The sequence below is a fragment of the Megalops cyprinoides genome, chromosome 13 (genome assembly GCF_013368585.1).
Source record: "Megalops cyprinoides isolate fMegCyp1 chromosome 13, fMegCyp1.pri, whole genome shotgun sequence".
NCBI lineage: Eukaryota > Metazoa > Chordata > Actinopteri > Elopiformes > Megalopidae > Megalops > Megalops cyprinoides.
This window is the reverse complement of record NC_050595.1, coordinates 25,965,721-25,983,981: the sequence shown is the minus strand read 5'-3', so window position 1 is coordinate 25,983,981 and position 18,261 is coordinate 25,965,721. Positions and strand designations below refer to the sequence as shown.

General features: G+C 41.5%; 3 protein-coding genes across 4 annotated transcripts; 2 read left to right on the top strand and 1 right to left on the bottom strand.

Annotated features, from left to right (window-relative positions):
* Positions 1-9: 9 nt before the first annotated feature.
* Positions 10-4,734, bottom strand: pigb (phosphatidylinositol glycan anchor biosynthesis, class B). Its single transcript, XM_036544022.1, has 12 exons — positions 4,524-4,734; positions 3,621-3,750; positions 3,117-3,234; positions 2,923-3,027; positions 2,677-2,807; positions 2,281-2,421; positions 2,071-2,122; positions 1,514-1,725; positions 1,286-1,350; positions 730-937; positions 345-525; positions 10-166 (listed from the first exon to the last, which is right to left on the bottom strand). Exons 1-12 carry the CDS (start codon positions 4,645-4,647, stop codon positions 50-52), a joined length of 1,584 nt encoding a protein of 527 aa, XP_036399915.1. The 5' UTR covers positions 4,648-4,734; the 3' UTR covers positions 10-49.
* A 240-nt stretch (positions 4,735-4,974) lies between these two features.
* LOC118788577 (protein PIGBOS1) lies at positions 4,975-5,842 on the top strand. Its single transcript, XM_036544618.1, has 2 exons — positions 4,975-5,069; positions 5,426-5,842. The coding sequence occupies exon 2, from the start codon at positions 5,511-5,513 to the stop codon at positions 5,706-5,708; it is 198 nt and encodes a 65-aa protein (XP_036400511.1). The 5' UTR covers positions 4,975-5,069; positions 5,426-5,510; the 3' UTR covers positions 5,709-5,842.
* Positions 5,843-6,276: 434 nt separating this feature from the next.
* Positions 6,277-18,055, top strand: LOC118788034 (ras-related protein Rab-27A-like). Of its 2 annotated transcripts, none has more exons than XM_036543865.1 (6): positions 6,277-6,542; positions 12,834-13,006; positions 14,359-14,444; positions 14,642-14,745; positions 15,043-15,166; positions 16,145-18,055. In XM_036543865.1, exons 2-6 carry the CDS (start codon positions 12,854-12,856, stop codon positions 16,350-16,352), a joined length of 675 nt encoding a protein of 224 aa, XP_036399758.1. In that variant the 5' UTR covers positions 6,277-6,542; positions 12,834-12,853; the 3' UTR covers positions 16,353-18,055. The 2 variants fall into 2 exon arrangements, with proteins under 2 accessions (XP_036399758.1, XP_036399759.1); XM_036543866.1 differs by lacking the exon at positions 6,277-6,542 and adding an exon at positions 9,488-9,501.
* The last annotated feature ends 206 nt before the right edge of the window (positions 18,056-18,261 follow it).

Below are 18,261 nucleotides of genomic sequence, written 5' to 3'. Positions count from 1 at the left end.
AGGTTACTTGGAGTCTCCCAAGTAATAACCTGTTGTTCAGTTGTTCTGCTCAGACTCTTCGTTCATAGACAAAAATGCGTCTTCCCACTCGCCCCTCAGGAATGTGAGTATGGAACACGTCTGCAGTTTTTGCATATCTATTCAATTCCAGGAACTTGAAGATCTCCTGGAAACAATAAAGAAAATATTTTAATCAATTAAAGAATAAGCAATTCATTAAAAAAAACCGTATCACATCTGTATTCATACTATTTAAAAATACCGTTTCCTAGAATGTAACCATATGATTTCCCTTGTCATGAATTTGCAGAAGTTCAAAGGAAGTCAAATGATAAGGATTGTACCTTTTCTAGTACATCAAAAAACACCAGGTGAGAAGGCAGTGAGGTTGGTTTGGGAAAGGCCCCTTGCAGCCAGCCCTGAGGGTCAGTAAAGAACAGCTCCGCCTCATCCACGTAACTTTTGTTTCCAGTTAGATCTGGAGGGCACTGCAGGAACCGCATTTGGATGGGGCAGTGGATATGGCTGCAGGCAGAGAAGATTTGGGTAAAAACAAGCATGGAGAGGCAGTCTAGTTGGCTTTGTTGTAACCCCCACAAGAACCTTTCAGCTGGAAATGCAAATGCCTGAGCGTGGTGCTTCTGTGAACAGTGGGAAAGCACCTTCAACTGTTCTCTGATCGATCTAAATGAAATAAAGCGAACAGGATATGGTGATGCTGTTGGATACCTGTAGAAGGGCGTGGAGTGACAGGGCATGAGGAAGAGGACCTCTGGTTGGGGGTCACTGATGTCACACAACTGGCGCAGATGGCTCATGACATCTAGAGTCCCGCGCTGGTGGACCAGCCCAGTGTACAGAGCTGGGATCAGGTTCAAAACCAATAAGGCACATGCTGCAGGTCTTCTCCAAGCTTTTAGGCTCGCCAGAGAAAAGCCTGAAATCATCATTATTTGCACTTAATGTTTAAGACTAAACTTGCTGGAAATGAATGTGATAATCACAACAGGAAGAAGGATTTGAATTAGGGACACTGAAATCTAGAACTTCAGCTCATTAGACTGTTTGGTGGGGTAAAAGAAAGCTGGATGATAATTTTTGCTTGTCCTACTTTATTTCCTGTTCTTCAAAGCTATGCAACCATCAAACATGAAATGTAAGTCTGCTAAACTAACTCCATTCCTTGTTTTAGATGCTAACCACAATTAACCTTAATTAACCTTTTCATTGACCTTCTGTAACAGAATGAGGGAACCTCAGATGTTCTGCATATAAAAGCACTCACCACAGAACACCATGCACAGCGGCAGGACCGGGTAGATGAATCTGAACTCCTTATGTGCAAGCAAACTGGGTGGAAACAATCAAAGTGCATTTTTTAGCAAACACAATATTTGACTTGGACTGAAATGTAGATGAAATAAGACTTCAACAGTGTTGAAAGGGCTTCATACTGTATTTGTGTAGAAACTGTAGTTGCATAACATATTTGCTTCATATATATACAGCCTACCTGTAAACCACCACTGTCCAGATAATTGTTACCAACAATATCCGGTATCTTTTTGGAGTCAAAGTGCTCCCGTGAAGGAAGAAGGCGAGGTGAGGTCCCAGGACTACTGCAAAGCCCTGGGTGAGGTACCAGTGCCATGGGTGTGTCCCGTAAAACTCTGCCACATTGTGCAAGACGTTAAACTTAAGGAAGTTCAATTGGACGAGGGTCCACTGTTGAGAAACACACAAACACCTTGCAGTTAGTGAGTGTTGCTATGCAGCAATTAAACATTTTCAAAAAGGATACTGTACGTTATGGCTGCTCAGCACTGCTGCAGTTGGATCGTGGTGTCTGCAGGCTTTGGTTCCAGCCAGGACCCTCATCAACCTATACAAGTAATTACCATCTTGCCTGAACCAATTTATGCTTCTGTCTGGTTCTGGAAGTATGAACTACATTAAAGGAGTTGGAAAACCTGCTGCATTGCAGCCCTTCAAGACTGGTGTCGGGCATTTTCAGGAGTCAGTTGTTTGTGTCACTACATTCATACAACTGTTACTATAGGATTATCTTACCTTGCCGTAAAATATGCAGTCTAACAGTGTAGAGGTCCCCAAAGTTAAAGCCCTGTAAAATAAAATGATCAAAAAAAATACAAATCATCATCATGACCTGATAAAAACATGATCTGATTTGATGAAACACCCTCCACCATGCATGTGTTTATCAAGTGACTGCCTGAACAGGAAACCCCCACAGTGACCCTGCCATGTGACAGCACTTACCCTATGGGCAGGGCGTGGTGAGACAGAAGCTTCAGCTTGTCACCTTCCTGCCAGAAATGCCACCCCAACAGAGGAAGCCAGACTATAAGAGCAGTCGGGCGGATAAGGATCGCCAAGGCAACCAGAGTCAAGTACTTTGAGCTAGGAAAAATTACAATACTTATTAGAAATAAGACATTTAAACATCTTTCATCCATCCAAAATAGAACAGTAAAAAAGACTGATGTTGAGTTTAAATTGGGACCACCAGGGCTTGTGCTAAAATAACATTGAGTAAAACAGGTTGATCCAAGAGCTAATCAGAATAATAAAGAACTATCATGCAGAACAGTGTTGTATTTGTGGCAGGATAAGCTCCAACATTTCTAAAGGCAAGTGTTCAGCAGTGCATTCCACCTGTTGCGTGTCCTGGAGCCTGGCAGTGGATAGTAATGTAGAGCCATTGTCGTGAGAACAGTCTCCATGGTATTGGTCAAAGTCCGTGTGCAGCAATACCATGTGAACCAGGAGCAAAGCTGACAGAAGTACTGAGCAACAGAGCAACAAAAAACAAACTTAGACTGTCCTGCTCAGTTATAGGTGATGAAAGGACAGGTCTCTTTAGCTCAAAATATTTGTTAAACATTTAAAATGAGACTGTACCGTCCATTTGGCAACATCAGGAGACTCTAATCTTTGGATGAGAGAAAGAAGTTTGATATCCGCCAGTGCAGCGAGGCAGGCCTGCACCACACGAGGTAGCCACACCTGCAGTTTTGAAAAGATAGCTGAAGGACACATTCAATGCATTTAGCTTTATAAGGGATGAAAGAGAACTGAGGGTCATATGCACTTACCAAAAGCTGAACCATGTCATAATTCAGAAAGTGCAGTATTTTATATATAGTTGCAAAGAGGAGTGGGTAGGTGTAGCCTCTGATGCCCTCTGTCCATTCCCATGTCAGATATCCATATGTGATAATTTTAAGGATTTAATGGAGACAAGGCAACTTCTCTGAAATTCCAGGGGGCTCAGTTATCAAACGTGCATACATTTCATCTTAAACTGGGAGCAGGATCATTTTTATGCACAGTAGTTATTTACAGAAAAAAGATTTCCTAGGAATGTTCTTCCTTTCACGCAAAGTTAAAACTGTGTGTGAGAGCATTTCCTTGGATCTGAATGGGACAATACTGCAGGTGAGCAGATTCTTGTCACACAGCTGACAACTTTGACAGTTCTCTGAATGGCAAAGCAGTGCATCTGTAGTGACAATTTACAAAAAGTGGAATAACTGGGAAACAATCCTTAAAAAACAAACTACATGTCAATAATAATTCTTATACACATGAAAGGATATTTGAAAACCATGAGGTGGGAAACTTCAAGGGACTGCCAGTATTCATCTGGGACAAAGCTGGTTTGCACCAGGAAGCAGTTAACAAGACGAAATGCCACTGTAAACAAAGTGATATTGATTCCAAGGATACCTAAGGGATCAGAAACGAACAAAACAGGTAACCTCAATCTGACACAACACTGTTGCTCCTACAGCTACTACTAATGAAGGCTGCAGCCACTTTACCTATACAAGGTAGACATCTATCTATCTATGAGTAACTCAGCCATATAGAACTTTCATCTAGCTTGTACAGGTATAGTGGCTGCCACAAATGTAATGTAAAATGCAGCAAAAATATAAGTGTAATAAAGGCTATTATGACACCATACAGACATCGGTCTATTTGCAGTCTGACCCCTGGACCCCTCAACTCCAGAACTGGAGATTAAGGGCACCATGTTGATCAGATCAACAGTAGCCAAAATATATCACATAACCTTCCTGTTCTCATGTTGAAATCCAGAGCAAAATCACAGATTTGGTCTGGTAGGATAGTTATGATGTTGTATAGAAGAGCCGTTGAGTACAGTAACCGTGTGGGTCTGTTTAATTTTGTTGATCGGTCATGGCTGGTATGGTACAGTAAATTTGAATAGCTATGGATTAGTATAGAGACAAGGCGATGTACACAACTTACTATTCATAGTTATCGTTTATTGAAATCAGGTAGAATTTTGGGAACAACGCCCTTCTTCTCCAGGAAAATCAGTTTAGCAACCAATTCACAGTTTGAAGTGGATCTGATTAGCTATAGCTGCCCATCGTGCTTCTGCACGGGAGTTACATCTTTATGCAGCCAGCTCCCTAAGTCGAATACGTCTTAGCTACTAGTTAGAAAGCTAAGTTTATATGAACTCTTACCATTCTCAAATGGGCAAGTCGTATCATCTTTACTGTATAATTTTGATTTTCTTTTCCTCAGTTTAACTGGTTCGGGAAAGGCAGATTTTCCGCCGAGCCGTAGTCGTGCTCTGATCCTTTCCATATCTCATCAAAATATAATTTACAAATGTCACATTGTAGCAAATGAGATGCGATAGACAATTTTAGTTTGTCACTGTTATGGTTTCCATTTCAGATTCAGACACAGTAGTTCCGTGTTTGGGTGATGACGTCACATAAAGCGAGAGAAAGCAAATCAATCTGTGATTTCGTTTTACAACTTCGTCTTTAAATTAATGCGTAATGTGTATAATAGGTCCTCGTAGATATTTTATTTGAAGTGTGGTTTGAGTATACACGCGGTGATGCTATTATTGTAGACGAAGACTTCAGCTAAGATCGATGTTTTAAGAAATATGGCATGCGAAACGTCTGTCCTCTTTGCCGCACCGTAGCCACCTGGCAGCTCCTTCATGACCTTTCGTGTCTAGACTGAGCAGAAATATTATGTGAACAGGAATCGTGGTATGTATGGTTAGCCAACTAACTACCGACATGCTTCTTCTTTTATTGGTAACAGATAGGTCTCTTGTGTTAGCCTGTTTACTTATATGCACAATTCCCGGAAAGGCAAGTGGTTGGAATGGCTATCTGGAAGAGTGATTGCAACCTATACCAGTTAATCTAGATATCTAGATAGATTGTTAGCTAGCTAACTGTGCCATCAGTGCTTTATATCTGTTTGCTTGCTAGCAAGCTAGTTTATCTCTAGTTCTCATGACAGCTACCTAACTTACATATCTTCATAAAACGTTAACAACTGGTAACTGTAACGTTACATCATGTCGATCTCGCTAACTCGGTACTTTCTATTTTGGTAGCTCAAGAATATGCATTGGATCTAAGACAACATTTGCCAACAGAATCGGTGACCGCGATTTGACGAGTGAGGTTCCTGCGAAGAAAATGTTTCGCCGAAGAATTCCCTTCAATCAGATCACCATGGCAACGTTACTTGGGGTTGCTGGTGGAGTTTATATTTACAGACCTATCTTCGAACCACCCAACAAGAGTCCGGTCCATCCTAACCAGGAAGACGTAAATGCTCAACTGAGCCAGGAAAAGTTAGAGGTCAAAACAGATCTGGACGTAAAGGGGAGTTAGCCACCTCTCAATTTCTTTCATCTAAGGACTGCACGTAATTTATCTGACATGTCTGGGGAGCAAGATTAATGCTGCACTGAAGATGCCTTAATCAAAAGTTTGTCCATTTTTCTGTAATCGGACTGTCAAATGTTCATTATGATTTATGTACAAGTCAAATATACAATAAAATCTTTCATGTGGAATCTGTCGTCTAAGATGTAAAATTATTTTAAATTAGCAAGGTAAAATGTTTTAGTTCCACGAGGTGGCAGTGTCCCAAACGCTTACTGCATAATAAGGTGTGTGTGTGTCTTGTAGGTACGTGGCATTTAACTTGTGTCATTAAGATTCCCAATGAACCGAATGTGTTGGTGTGCATCTGTGAATATGTACACCGTGCAAATGCAAACCTACACTCATTCAATCTCACAAATATAGGGTACACTCTAAAATAAATAAACAAAACGTATTTTTAATCCAAGCTACAAAACACTTTTAACAATAGCTGCCTGAAGTACTAAGACACATCAACCATGCAGCAAAGGCGGTGCTTCAGCTTTCTGATCTTGAACAGAGATCTCTAGCCTGCTACATGTGCGACTACTATGCAGAACACTGAGCTCAAAATACTCGTGCAGAAGGAGGGACTCGACCAAAAGGGGAAGTGATGTTACATTGAAAAGAGCGCAGCGCTCACTACATAGCTTCATGGGTTAAAGGGAAATTTTGAAAGTACAGTATAGTAAGCGCAACCTCAAGGAAGTGAAGCAACAAGTTGCTAGTTATCTGGCTAGCTGCATGTAGCCCTTTATCACCGAAGTATCAACGAACCATTTGAAATTGGCGATAGCGGTGAGTATTTCTTATGTTTCCTGTATGTAGTGATGGGACAAAACATTAGATATAGCTTCTACATGACTCGTTTATCACACCATGAAGGTATTGGTGAAATCGGAAATCTCTTCTGAAACTTTCATGTCGAATGTTAGAATCGATGGCATATTGCTGGTGGTCGCCTCAGTCTGGGATATTTAGGTGATGTTAAAGCACGTGCTGCAATGTCTTTAAAACTGGATAGAGACAAACACTTCGTTTTTAACCAATGTAAGTGTTTGGTAAATAATCTAGAAGGGAATGCTCGGTATCAACATGCAGTTAAAAGCGATGTTAAAAGTCAAGATGTGCTGGCATTGTTAACTCAGCGTTTTGAATGCAACATCACTAAAGGAATTGTCTACACATAAATTTAGCAAATAATGGAATTTCCTGTTTAGACTCCTGTGGGGTCTCCTTAATTTATTGTGGTATTCGGCTTTGAGAGTAGACTGATGCCAGCATGGCTTAAAGTACTGTGTGACTTTTATCGCTGCCTTTCAACCTGTACCTCTCACGTGGCACATGAAGTTCCACTATATTCTACTTTTTTTGTGTTTTAGCAGGTGTATTCCTTTGCTTTAATGTCATGTCAACGACAGCATTCAAACGCCACACTGTAATATTCTGCATCTACCAAGTTATTGTTGGCTAACGACGAAATTCCATGCTTTTAACCAGTAGTTAAGAGAGTTTTGGTGAGGTGATGAATTCATACAGTCTTTGAGAGACCTGTGTTTCACTCTTGTTACAAATCTTTGGCTGTTTGCCAGCATATTGTTGTTAGGGCAGTGGGGCAGATCTCAGATTAAATTCTATTAGTACTGCAGTGTACGGCAGAAAACCTGTTATCATCTTAAAAGACAGCTGCATATGGCTTGGAATTTTTTATGCTTTTCCTCGTTTACACCTCGTGGGCCTCTCCCTGATGAATGAAGTTCCTGTTGGTTAATGTAGAGTTCTCAGGTACAGTATGTGGTGAAAACACCCACCCACCGACACAACCACACAAATTAGTCTTTTTTTCATTTCAAACTTGTGATATATATGATTGTTATGGAATACATTCATAGGACCAACAGATCACCTGAGTCAGATTAGTCAGCTTTGCTTTTTCAATATGAAAAGCTTCAGTACATTCTAGACATGAATAATGGTTCGATTTGATCAAAATAAAATCCAGAATTCTAGATCAATCTAGATCAAATGCACTGCTTTCACCTCCTGTGACCCAGTGTCTAAACAATGCTTTCCAGAAAATCTGAAAAGAACACACAGTTGACTGGCATGATGGGAGGCACGGCTGTTTAACGGGACCCTCTGCTTTGTTAAAAAAAATCTTAGGTCACCTGACCTCCAAGGAAGCACATGAGAAACAGCTGATGGTTGTAGCATGAGGATATTTTATGTGCCAAGCTCAGTCTGTGTCAGTTAATCAACTACTTTCACAGGGTAGTTGTGATTTGGTTGTTGGTGTTCCTCCAGAGAAGAGGGGTTAGGGGATTGGGGTGAGGCTGGAGCAAATCTTTTACATGTGATACTGTTCCTCTGGCTTGTAATAATTGCATATCCATTTCTGACCCCGTGCCAAAGTTCAGAGCAAGAGAAAATCTACCCAGTCTGTGGAACACAAGGAGAGAGAACTGAGCTAATGTCAGATTATTTGCTTAGAAAAGGCTAAGTGCTGCTTTCGATACTGATGTATGAAATATCAAACTTTTTAAAAACTTTTGTTTAAAAGTGATTTTGATTTGACTGTGAATGTCACTGTGATTTAATGTTTGCTGATTTTGTAGCAGTTCCATGTTGGGCAGAAAGGGACATTATCAGGTATGCTTTAAGAAATACTTTTTGTTTGCCATATGTTTGGCATTTGGTGTTTAATATTTACATCAATATGCTATAAGAGTAATAAAATACATTGGTTCAGTGTAACACGGTAGAGCTGTGCTTCCTGTGGTTTGTTTAAATTCATGTCATCTGCATATCCGCCTTCACCATTAGTGTTGGACAGCTGCCCAGGGTGGGTACTTTCTTTCTACCTCTCCAAGAATGTTTGTTGAAAGGCTTTGTCCTCCTGGCTGGTCCGCCATCTGTATGAACGGAACAGGAGCTCTGTCCTGTGTGAAACCGGCACAGCTGGGACAGGGATAGGTTTCTAATCCTGGATTCCCTCCCAGTTTGTTTATCTTGAGGTCCAGATTAGGAGCACAGGGTGCAACAATGACGAATGAGCGATATCAGACTCTGATCCTGAAGTTTTAACAATTCTGTCAACTGTGTGCCAGTACAGCTCAGATTTCATCCAAAATGTGGGTTGGTGTTCCCTCCGTTCTCTGATTTGATAAAACAAACCAGCCCAGGAACATTGCCAAAATGTAAAAATCAGTCTGCTGTTTTTCTAAATATGTATTGGGCAAATAAGATGAAAAATGGCTGAATGGTAGTTTGCTTTTGTTTAGAAATCAGATAATTAAAACGTATAGAAGCTACTTTAAGATGAATTAATTTCCTCCTAGGTTCTGAGGAATTAATGGATGTTGACAATGAAATCTTTCTTAAAATTTTCTGTGGCACTGTTTTCCAAACAACAATATTTACTCCTATTGTTCAGATTATTGCATGGAAGAAAATGAGAGGGAATAAAAACTTGTTGTTTGACCGCCATGAAAGTGGTAAGAGGATCAGATGTGTTTCTTAAACTGTGTGGCTTGAAATATTTTGTTTGGAAGTACATTTAGCGGAGATTACCAGGCGTTGATGAGGGTTTAATGCCAGGCCCTCCTTGTAGTTATACAGCAGCTTCTGATACGTGGAGCTGAACAAATTCCAGCGTGTGTGTTATGGACGGGGCCAGTGTTCTAGGAGGAGCTGAGCTTCCCTTGGCTGCCTCAGCTCCCTGCAGTCTTAGTCCTGGAGAGGCTGCCGTCGTGGAGGGGTAAGGTCCGAGCCACAGCGTGTCATACTTGCTTCTAGGCTACATATCCAGCTGCTTAGCTTTTGAGACACAGGGCTTGAGTTACACTGCGTGAAGAGGCGATTGTGTTTTCCTTCAAAACTGCTGAAGTTATTTTTGTGTGTTTCTTTGAAGGCGCAATATATGGCTTCTCAGCCGAAAGGATATTTACTGGACATCACTATAAATGCATGCCTCTTAAGGCATATCGTACTTTTCAATGAGAGGAGGCAACATTCTGTGGTGGCCAAATACCACAGGCTATATCTATTTCCTTTTATTGGAGGCAAGGAACTGATGAAGTATTGGTCTGTGGTCATTTAGTGTTGAATTTTTAGCCTTAAGACCCCTTTCGTTTTGGGGATGTTGTTTAAGCAGATGTGTATAGCATGTTCCAAGGGTTGTAGCTTAGCATGCTGCACAGAGGGTGGAGGACTGTTGCTAAATATTTAGAAAGGGAGGTGGTTTACTGCAGACTGAATCAACAAGTTCACACTAGGTCCTAAGCTGTGTGTCTTCAGGGATAGTCCTGACAAGTGAGTGCACCAACATCAGTCTGTAGCCCCTGCAATCGGATATTGGATGTTCTAGTTGTATGAATTCATACTGTGTCAAACAAGAAGTGGACTTCTGTAGCCTCCAAGTCAAGCTCAGTGTTATGGGGTGTGGCTGGCGTTGGCATGTGAGGGACAGTGTGCAGCTTCTTTATGATTCTTTATCAATCCTCCACCATCAGAGATGACATCAGATTCGCCTGCTTAAACTCTCTTTGTAAAAGTTGCAGTGTGTGTAGAGTCGTGGCCTCATTTTCCCTCCAGTACTTTCAAACTCATACACATGCCATTCCATTAAACTGAGGGATCCCGGGGAACATTTCTTGTTCCAGCATGGTAAAAGACAATGTGATGGGCCCATGCCCCCAGACACTGTGTTCCCTGTAGCCTGCTAATGTCTTAATCTTTGTCTCTGTTTAGGTTTTGTGTAGTCCTCCTCTAACGATCGCTGCAAGGTATTGTGTAACACCTTCTGAGGCTGTACTGTCATCGTTTCTGTTAGCGCTTCCTTCCTAAAGATCAGATAAGGCTGACGTTGAGACAGGACGAGAGTTGAAGCACGAGACCGTTTTCTAGAGGAAAACGGTTTCTGGAGGAAGGTTTGGAGAGGGGCAGCAAATCCCTCCTGTGATTTAACAACATCTGAAGAATCTTTTTGTTAAGAGCTGTTGGAGACGATCAAAGGAATAGTATGAAGAAGCTTAACCGAGAACAGAACATTGTGCTCTTCAGTGCATGCATGCAGTTTAGCCCTGAACATGAGCAGAGCTGTCACCATGATGGGAGCTGTGAACACAAAGCAGTGTGGAGAGAACATGCTTTGTGTCTAAGAGGGGTGGTGTGCTCAGCCTTCACCATAAAAACAGTTTAGGTTTAAGGTTTAAACTGTGACTTCTAAAAACAATTTGAACGCAACAGGGGCCGTTGGTGTTTTTCCTGTGACATCTGCATGTGCTAAACTGTCATACTTAGTAGAACCCTCATGCACTGTTGAGACTGTCTGGTAGTTATTAGGTGTGGATGGGAGGCAAGGATGACCTGACTGTGAGAAAGTTTTTTTTGCTGGGGGTGAAAGGCTCTGTGAAGTGTGATAGCGTTCTGATATCTGCTCAGTCAGGCCCTGCTTGCCTGCTTCTTGGCTGCTGTTAAACGTCTATGAGTCTTTGGCACTGCGTGTTGTTTTTTTCCCTCTCACGCAGTTCCTCCTCGTGAGTTCCCTGCTGGCCGGAGACCCCGGTCGGGGTAATGAGCGAGAGCCTTCGCGCGATAAGCATCTACAGAATGCGCTCTACTCTCGCTCCACTTGTTGCTGTTAATCTGATTCGTCAGAACAGACTGCCTCTGCTCCCTCAACCTCCAAAGGAAACCATCACGCGGGCAAACGGTCAAAGAAGGGAGGGTTAATTTCGCAGGCTCTCTGCAGAAGTCTGGGAAGAGCTGGGATGCTTGCCTTCCTTTTCAGCCTTGCCTTCCGTTTCTGTGGCAAGAGCACCGACATGTGACCAAAGGGCACACACGCACACGGAGCATGTGTGTACGTATTCACAGCGCGCAGAGTGAGAGAGCTGCTGTCTCTATGGGTCACTACATTAATTGGATGGCATCAGCAGGCGAACATATGCTCAGCAGAGCTCGATACGCCAGTGTAAATAGACCTGAAAGCTAGCCAGCGCGCTCCTTTCCTCTCCGCTGCGTCTGAGCGGCATTCTCGAGGGGGCCAGAGCGGAGAGACACAGCCGCAGTCACACACCGTGTTTATCGCAGAACTTGATTTCACTCCAGACATTAAGCTGCTTAGGGCTCGGGATGGGATTTTAGCACTGGTGATGGGGAAAGAATGCAGGACTTGTCTGAATGGCCTCTCACAGCGCAGTCATATGATGGATTTCATGCTGTCTCACTGGGAATCGGCCTTCGCTTGTTTCCTCCATTAATGTTTCATAGATATTGTTGTTTACTTGGATGGTCTGGAAGTGGCTCCCTCTTTCCCACAGACAGACAAACAGACAGACAGACACACACACACACACACACACACACTCCTGCCTCATCACAAGCTGCCTGACTCATGCTCATAAAATTATGCAGGCTAGCATCAGTGCAGATATGAGAATTTCATTGTCATGTTTAATTACCCACTTCCACCTGAAATGGACATTTTTTTGAAGTTAGTCATTTTAATTTCATCCTCTGTAAATAGACTGCCTTTGTAATAATTCAAATTAAAATCCAGGTTTAAAAAGAGAACCTTCACCCCTGAGAGCAGGGGTAACCTTGAAACTAATGGCTCAATTGTCAATGATTTAATGGAGGAGGTCAGAAAATTGGGGGGCACGGAAGAATGTGCACCTCTATTTTCTCGCAGGAATGGCAAAACGTTGGTGCCTTTTCATGCATTTCCTCTCATAAAGTATAAGCGCACAGATCAGGGGACCAAAAACTATCGTATCCTGGCTGCAGTGATTTAGACCAATGGCAGCAGGGTTTAGTCGTATCACAAAAGAATACCAGTCCACAGTGACAGATTCTTGTCTCTATCACAAGACAAAAAACTGTGAACTGTCAGGTGTTGTTTTTCCCCAATTTTGCATTTCGTCTCTCTCATTGGCTGCTTGAATTAGGTCTGATCCTTGTGCTCCTGTGTTTGTGTTTAAGGCAGTAAACCCATAAGCTCTGTTGTGATTGTGTTGCAAGACCCCCCGGAGGATTTGATGTAATCAGTATGGGTTGTGATATTGGTTTATTTATGGTTATTTCCAGGTCAGAAATAGGTGCTCACTATGTCTGATGGGGACTACGACTACCTCATCAAATTCCTTGCCCTTGGTGATTCTGGGGTGGGCAAGACCAGCTTCCTGTACCAGTACACAGATGGCAAGTTCAACAATAAGTTCATCACCACCGTGGGCATAGACTTCAGAGAGAAAAGGGTGGTAAGTGATCCATTTGGTGAATGAATTTGGAATACTGTAGAAGACTGTAAAATGTATTTTGGGCAGTTTTGTGACATAATGTCAGTAGATAACATACCTTGCAATCAACATTTAACATGTATATGGAATATGAGACGAGTCTGAAGCTGTCTGAAGTCAGTAGACACTTTACCTCAAGGAAGATGATTTGCTGCTTTAAGTTAACGGATTTCATGAGGCAGATATATAATTGCTTGCTTTGTCCACCCATTTTTTGATATTCTGTCACACTCAAAGTACCTTTTATTTTCATGAATTAAATAATTTCCACATTTCTGGGATTATGATTGGACAGCTTTAGATGGCATTGAACAGCTGAGGTCTGTAGACACTGAAGCCATGGTTAATCAGCCACAGTAATCAGAGCAGTCCTGATATCCTCTGTGCAGAAAACATTTCACTGGTTCACTCCTTTTTATGTGATCATGCAGTCATTTTCTCAAGACGCTGCAATACTGACCAGTATCAGCTGAATGTTGGATGCCCAGTCATGTAATCTGTGTTCTAACACTCCCTCCTGTGATGTCACTGCTAATATCAGCAGTCAATAAATTCAGTTTCCCTTAGTTGATTTCCTCTGTCACCTGCAGTTATTGTTAGATATGCAGGTTGTCCAGAAATGAAATAGCTTGACTGTGAAATTACTACTCACCCCATTCCACACTGATGAAAGCTCACATTCCATAGCATCAGGCCAGGAATGACCATGGAAACTAGGTGAGAGCAATTGCACCAGTGATGTAATATTGTAATATTTTAATCAGTGGATATGGAAAATGTAAAGCAAATTGGAATTCCAAACTCTCTTTCTCAGAAAAATGTGATCCATGGTGTTCAACTGTTGTATTTCTAAACAATAGTTCTTTAATAATGTAATAGTTTTTGTGATGCAGAAAGAGTGAACTGTACAATGAAAATACATTTCATTACAGAGACATGAGTACCTCAGGGGATATCAGTAACTCTCTGTGCATTGCAATACGACAAATGCATTGTTGAGTTTAGCAAACGCCTAAAAAACAAACACAGAACACCACATAATCAAACAAGAGCACCCTTTACAGTCATTCAGTCACATGTCCATTGCCAGGGAAATGATAATTGAAAGTATCCAAAAGCCAGCCGTTTACAGGCCCCATTACTGATTGTCTTCAGCTGGGGTTTGCATTAGGGAGAAACACAGTGAGACAGGAAGTCTTCCTCGTCTCTCAGGACTCCATAGTCAACCTGCTGTCATTTTCATCTCATGCCGATCCTGTTTGTGGAGTGACTGTCCTCTCTGAGGTGTCTCTTGTCTGTGTGTTGGTCTGTAGCTGTACAAAGCCAATGGCCCGGATGGGAACACGGGGAGAGGACAGAAGATTCACGTCCAGCTGTGGGACACTGCAGGACAGGAGAGGTGAGAAATGGCAAAAGCCACATTTTGGACCTCACCCTTTCACTTTATCACAGGGACAATAGTAAGCAAGCTCCCATTTTCTATGACTGCATTCCGTGGCATAATATTAACATTGTACTACCAGGTAATTGTCCCACATACATGACACTTGTGGTTTGACTTTTTTCTGCTGAATGATTTCCTCCGTGGTTCCTCAGGTTCAGAAGCCTGACGACAGCTTTTTTTCGAGACGCGATGGGTTTCCTCCTCCTGTTCGATCTCACCAATGAGCAGAGTTTCCTCAACGTCAGAAACTGGATGAGTGAGTCTGTTTTATCTGTGTGAATCTGTTTGGAGTCAGACCCGTTTGTAAATTAATGGTTTATTCATTACTGCACGTTTTCTTCAGTATGCACAGCGGTGGCTTAAGTGGTCAAAAGCTGAACTGTAGTAGCATTGGTTCCCAGCAGAAAAAGATGTAATTAAAAACCCATTGAATGTGAACTGTATAACAGGGAAGATTACCAGTTACCAAGCAATTATTGTAGGTGGCATGACTGTTTTCTTGTCCTCAGAACAGGAGAACGGCTAATCTGAGGCATACTCTTTCTGCATGCAGGTCAGCTACAGATGCATGCGTACTGTGAAAGCCCAGATATCGTGCTATGTGGTAACAAGTGTGACCTGGAGGAGCAGAGGGCGGTGAAGGAGGAGGAAGTGCGCGACCTGGCAGATAAGTTTGGGTAGGTGACCATTCTGCACGGCCCTCTGGGAAACATTTGTTTAAAGGGCAGGAGTTGGAAGAGTGTTTGCCCAAGGTGATGCGGGGTGAACTTAGTGTCACGTGAAGCACTCTGAGCCAATATTGACAAATCCATGTAAAGTGTCCTGCCCTTGGACATTAGTCACACAACTTTCCAAATGTAAACTGCAAATTTCTCAGGCCCAAAACCATTGCAAGGATATATAGGTCTCAAGGTTTCAGAATAATTAAGATAATCACAACAAGATAATCGCAACAATATATTTAATATCTGTGGCCTGAGTAGAAGTTGTGTGTAAATGAAGTTTTATTTAGCTTCTTTTTAATGATGTATAAAATTCAGTGGAGAAATGAACGGGACAGACAAAAGACAAAAACAAGGTATAATGTGATGTCAGTCCATTCCTTCCAATACCATTCCTTCCATAGAATGGTAAAATGCATTACTAAAATCTATTTGTGTTGAAATGGCAAACACATACTTAGCATAACTGGTGGAGGTGGGGATCCCCAAAGCTCATCTGGCCTTATCTGATTGCAGTTTAACATTAAATGAGTTGTTATATCTGGATCATCATGACCCAGCTCGTGCCTGTCAGTGAAGTGCAGTGTAGTAGGAGGATGGATGGAAGAGTGGTTCTGTGGCTCCGTGAACCCAGGGAATATGTTTTGTTGAAAGCAGCGGGCATTTGAAGCCAACTTGGAGAGACCAATCAGCAAAGTTTAGTGTAGTACAGACAAACAAAAGCATCTATATAACATTGTCAACAAGTAGCTATCTACTTGCCTATTTGCTAGTCAATGAGAAGACAAACAGACAAATGGCTAGTACTCGTCATATGTTAGAAGTGGATATTTTTTTGGGTGTGCTCCACCATATGCAAAAACAAATTAAAAAATCTTCAGCCAGACGCGTCTTTAAAGCTGTGCTGTCGCGGGTTGATCCGTTTCTCCACAGAATCCTGTACTTTGAGACGAGTGCGGCGACCGGGCAGAACGTTGAGCATTCCGTGGAGGTCCTGCTGGACCTCATTATGAAGAGGATGGAGCGCTGCGTGGACAAGTCCTGGATCCCCGATGGCACGCTGCGGTCCAACGGTCACGGCGGCAACTCCGAGAAGATCACAGAGGAGGCCAACCAAAACAAGAGCAAGTGCAGCTGTTAGTGTATCCATGGCAGTGCCCGGACTATAGTTCCCCCTCTCTAATGCTGGGAGGAAAGGAGGCAGGCGTGGGCACTGGGTTTTGAAAGCAAGAGCAACGTGGGGGAGGGGAGGTGGGCATATCACCTGTTCACCAGTTGTGACATTGGAGGTTTTAAGGAAGGCCAACAAAATAGGGATTTGTGTTAAGCAATGTGTTTGCTTTCATTGTTACTTTGTATTGCATTACACAAATCCTCGTTTTGTAAGCCTCTTTTTTTTAGAAAGGCCAGCAAAATGGGGATTTGTGTAAAGCAATGTGTTCACTCTCATTGTTACTACATTTCATTCCCATGGTGTTTTTCAGAGCATTATTAAATCCATCTTTTGTTCATAAGATGGCTTTACTGTTACTATCCACTTTAGCTTGAGTCCTTACTGTTACTGCTCATTCAGAGTACACAGCATTAGTGTACATTACATAGTAACACAGAATGCCTTCAAAAGTTGAGTTAACAAATCCCAGAATGGAAATGTGCTATAATCATCAGGTGGCAAGTTATCCATGTCACAGTGCCATTGTTGTGCTGCGTTTATTGTACACACTATGCGTATTTAAACAGGTAATGCAGGAAGGCTTATGATAGAAATCTTGATTCAGTGCTGTACATTTTTACTTCTAAATCACAAAGCTGTTCTTAACATTCTCGCATGCCATGAAAATCTTGGAATTACAGAATCATTTGAATCAGTAGTGATTGTGCGTGATGACATATGTGGATAACACATATACAGGGTTCCCTGTACATATTAGCAACAGAGGACACAATAATCAATAGCAGGTTTATCTGTCAGTACTCTGTAATTTAATGGTGATTCGTAGGGGGGTTGTTAGTCTGGGTTTCGTACCGAACTTCAGCATAAATCAAAACGGATTTTACTATGTGCCTAACATCTACTGTAATGTTGCTAACACTGTATAAATGCCAAAACACACTCAATGCCATATGTAATATGTACCAAATATTCTTTATTCAAGAAAATATATATTTTATTATTTATTCAAATAAATAGTCGCAAAGTCACAAACTTTTCATTATCTTTTCATTTCCCCCACTGTTACAGCTTGGATATGATTTCCCTTCAGTCATGTTACTACCAGCTTCTTCTGTTTGGAAGATGTTTTCTGAATCTAAATGCAAACCACATGTTGAAATACACAGTATTCCATAATTGTTAATCAATGAGATACATGACTGAAGATGATTATACTTTATGTTGCAAAACAACCCACAAATATAACGACGATTTCAAGCATATTACTGCTTTTACAATTGTTTCTTTTTCTTTAATTCTTTCGGAGTGCTCCTGTGTGGCTGTGTTGTGTAAATTTTTTTGCAGCAAAAAAATTCATCACAGATGAATGCTGCTCAGAGCACCAGGAGTCCAGGTATTTACTGTGTATATAGCGCCAGAATGGGCCAAATCAGACTAAGAAATCTAAACAAGGAGTGGTAACATTGAGTTGTTTCTTAAGAGTAAGACTAAGACAAAAAAACACGCTCATAAATGTTTTTAAAATGTTATTTTTAGATTTTTTTTTGGTAATGTTGCAAATCATGTTTTCAACACTAGGTGAGGAAATGTATCGTTATGCATATGCACATTTGAGCACTTTTATGATATGTTATCCTTAGAGTCATTCAGGGGTTTAGTGACTTGCTTTCCTCCCGAGATGTATTTATTTAAATATCCCATATGATGCTCAGAATGTAAAAAGAAACTGCTAAATAAAAATTTTTGCATTTCAAATAGTTAAGGTATTTTTTCACAGCTGCATATTGCTGAACCTCACTGAGGGATTAGATTACTATTCATTAATTATTGAAATGAGAAAATTACCTGCAAATTGCGCGGTTATTGTGGTGCAATT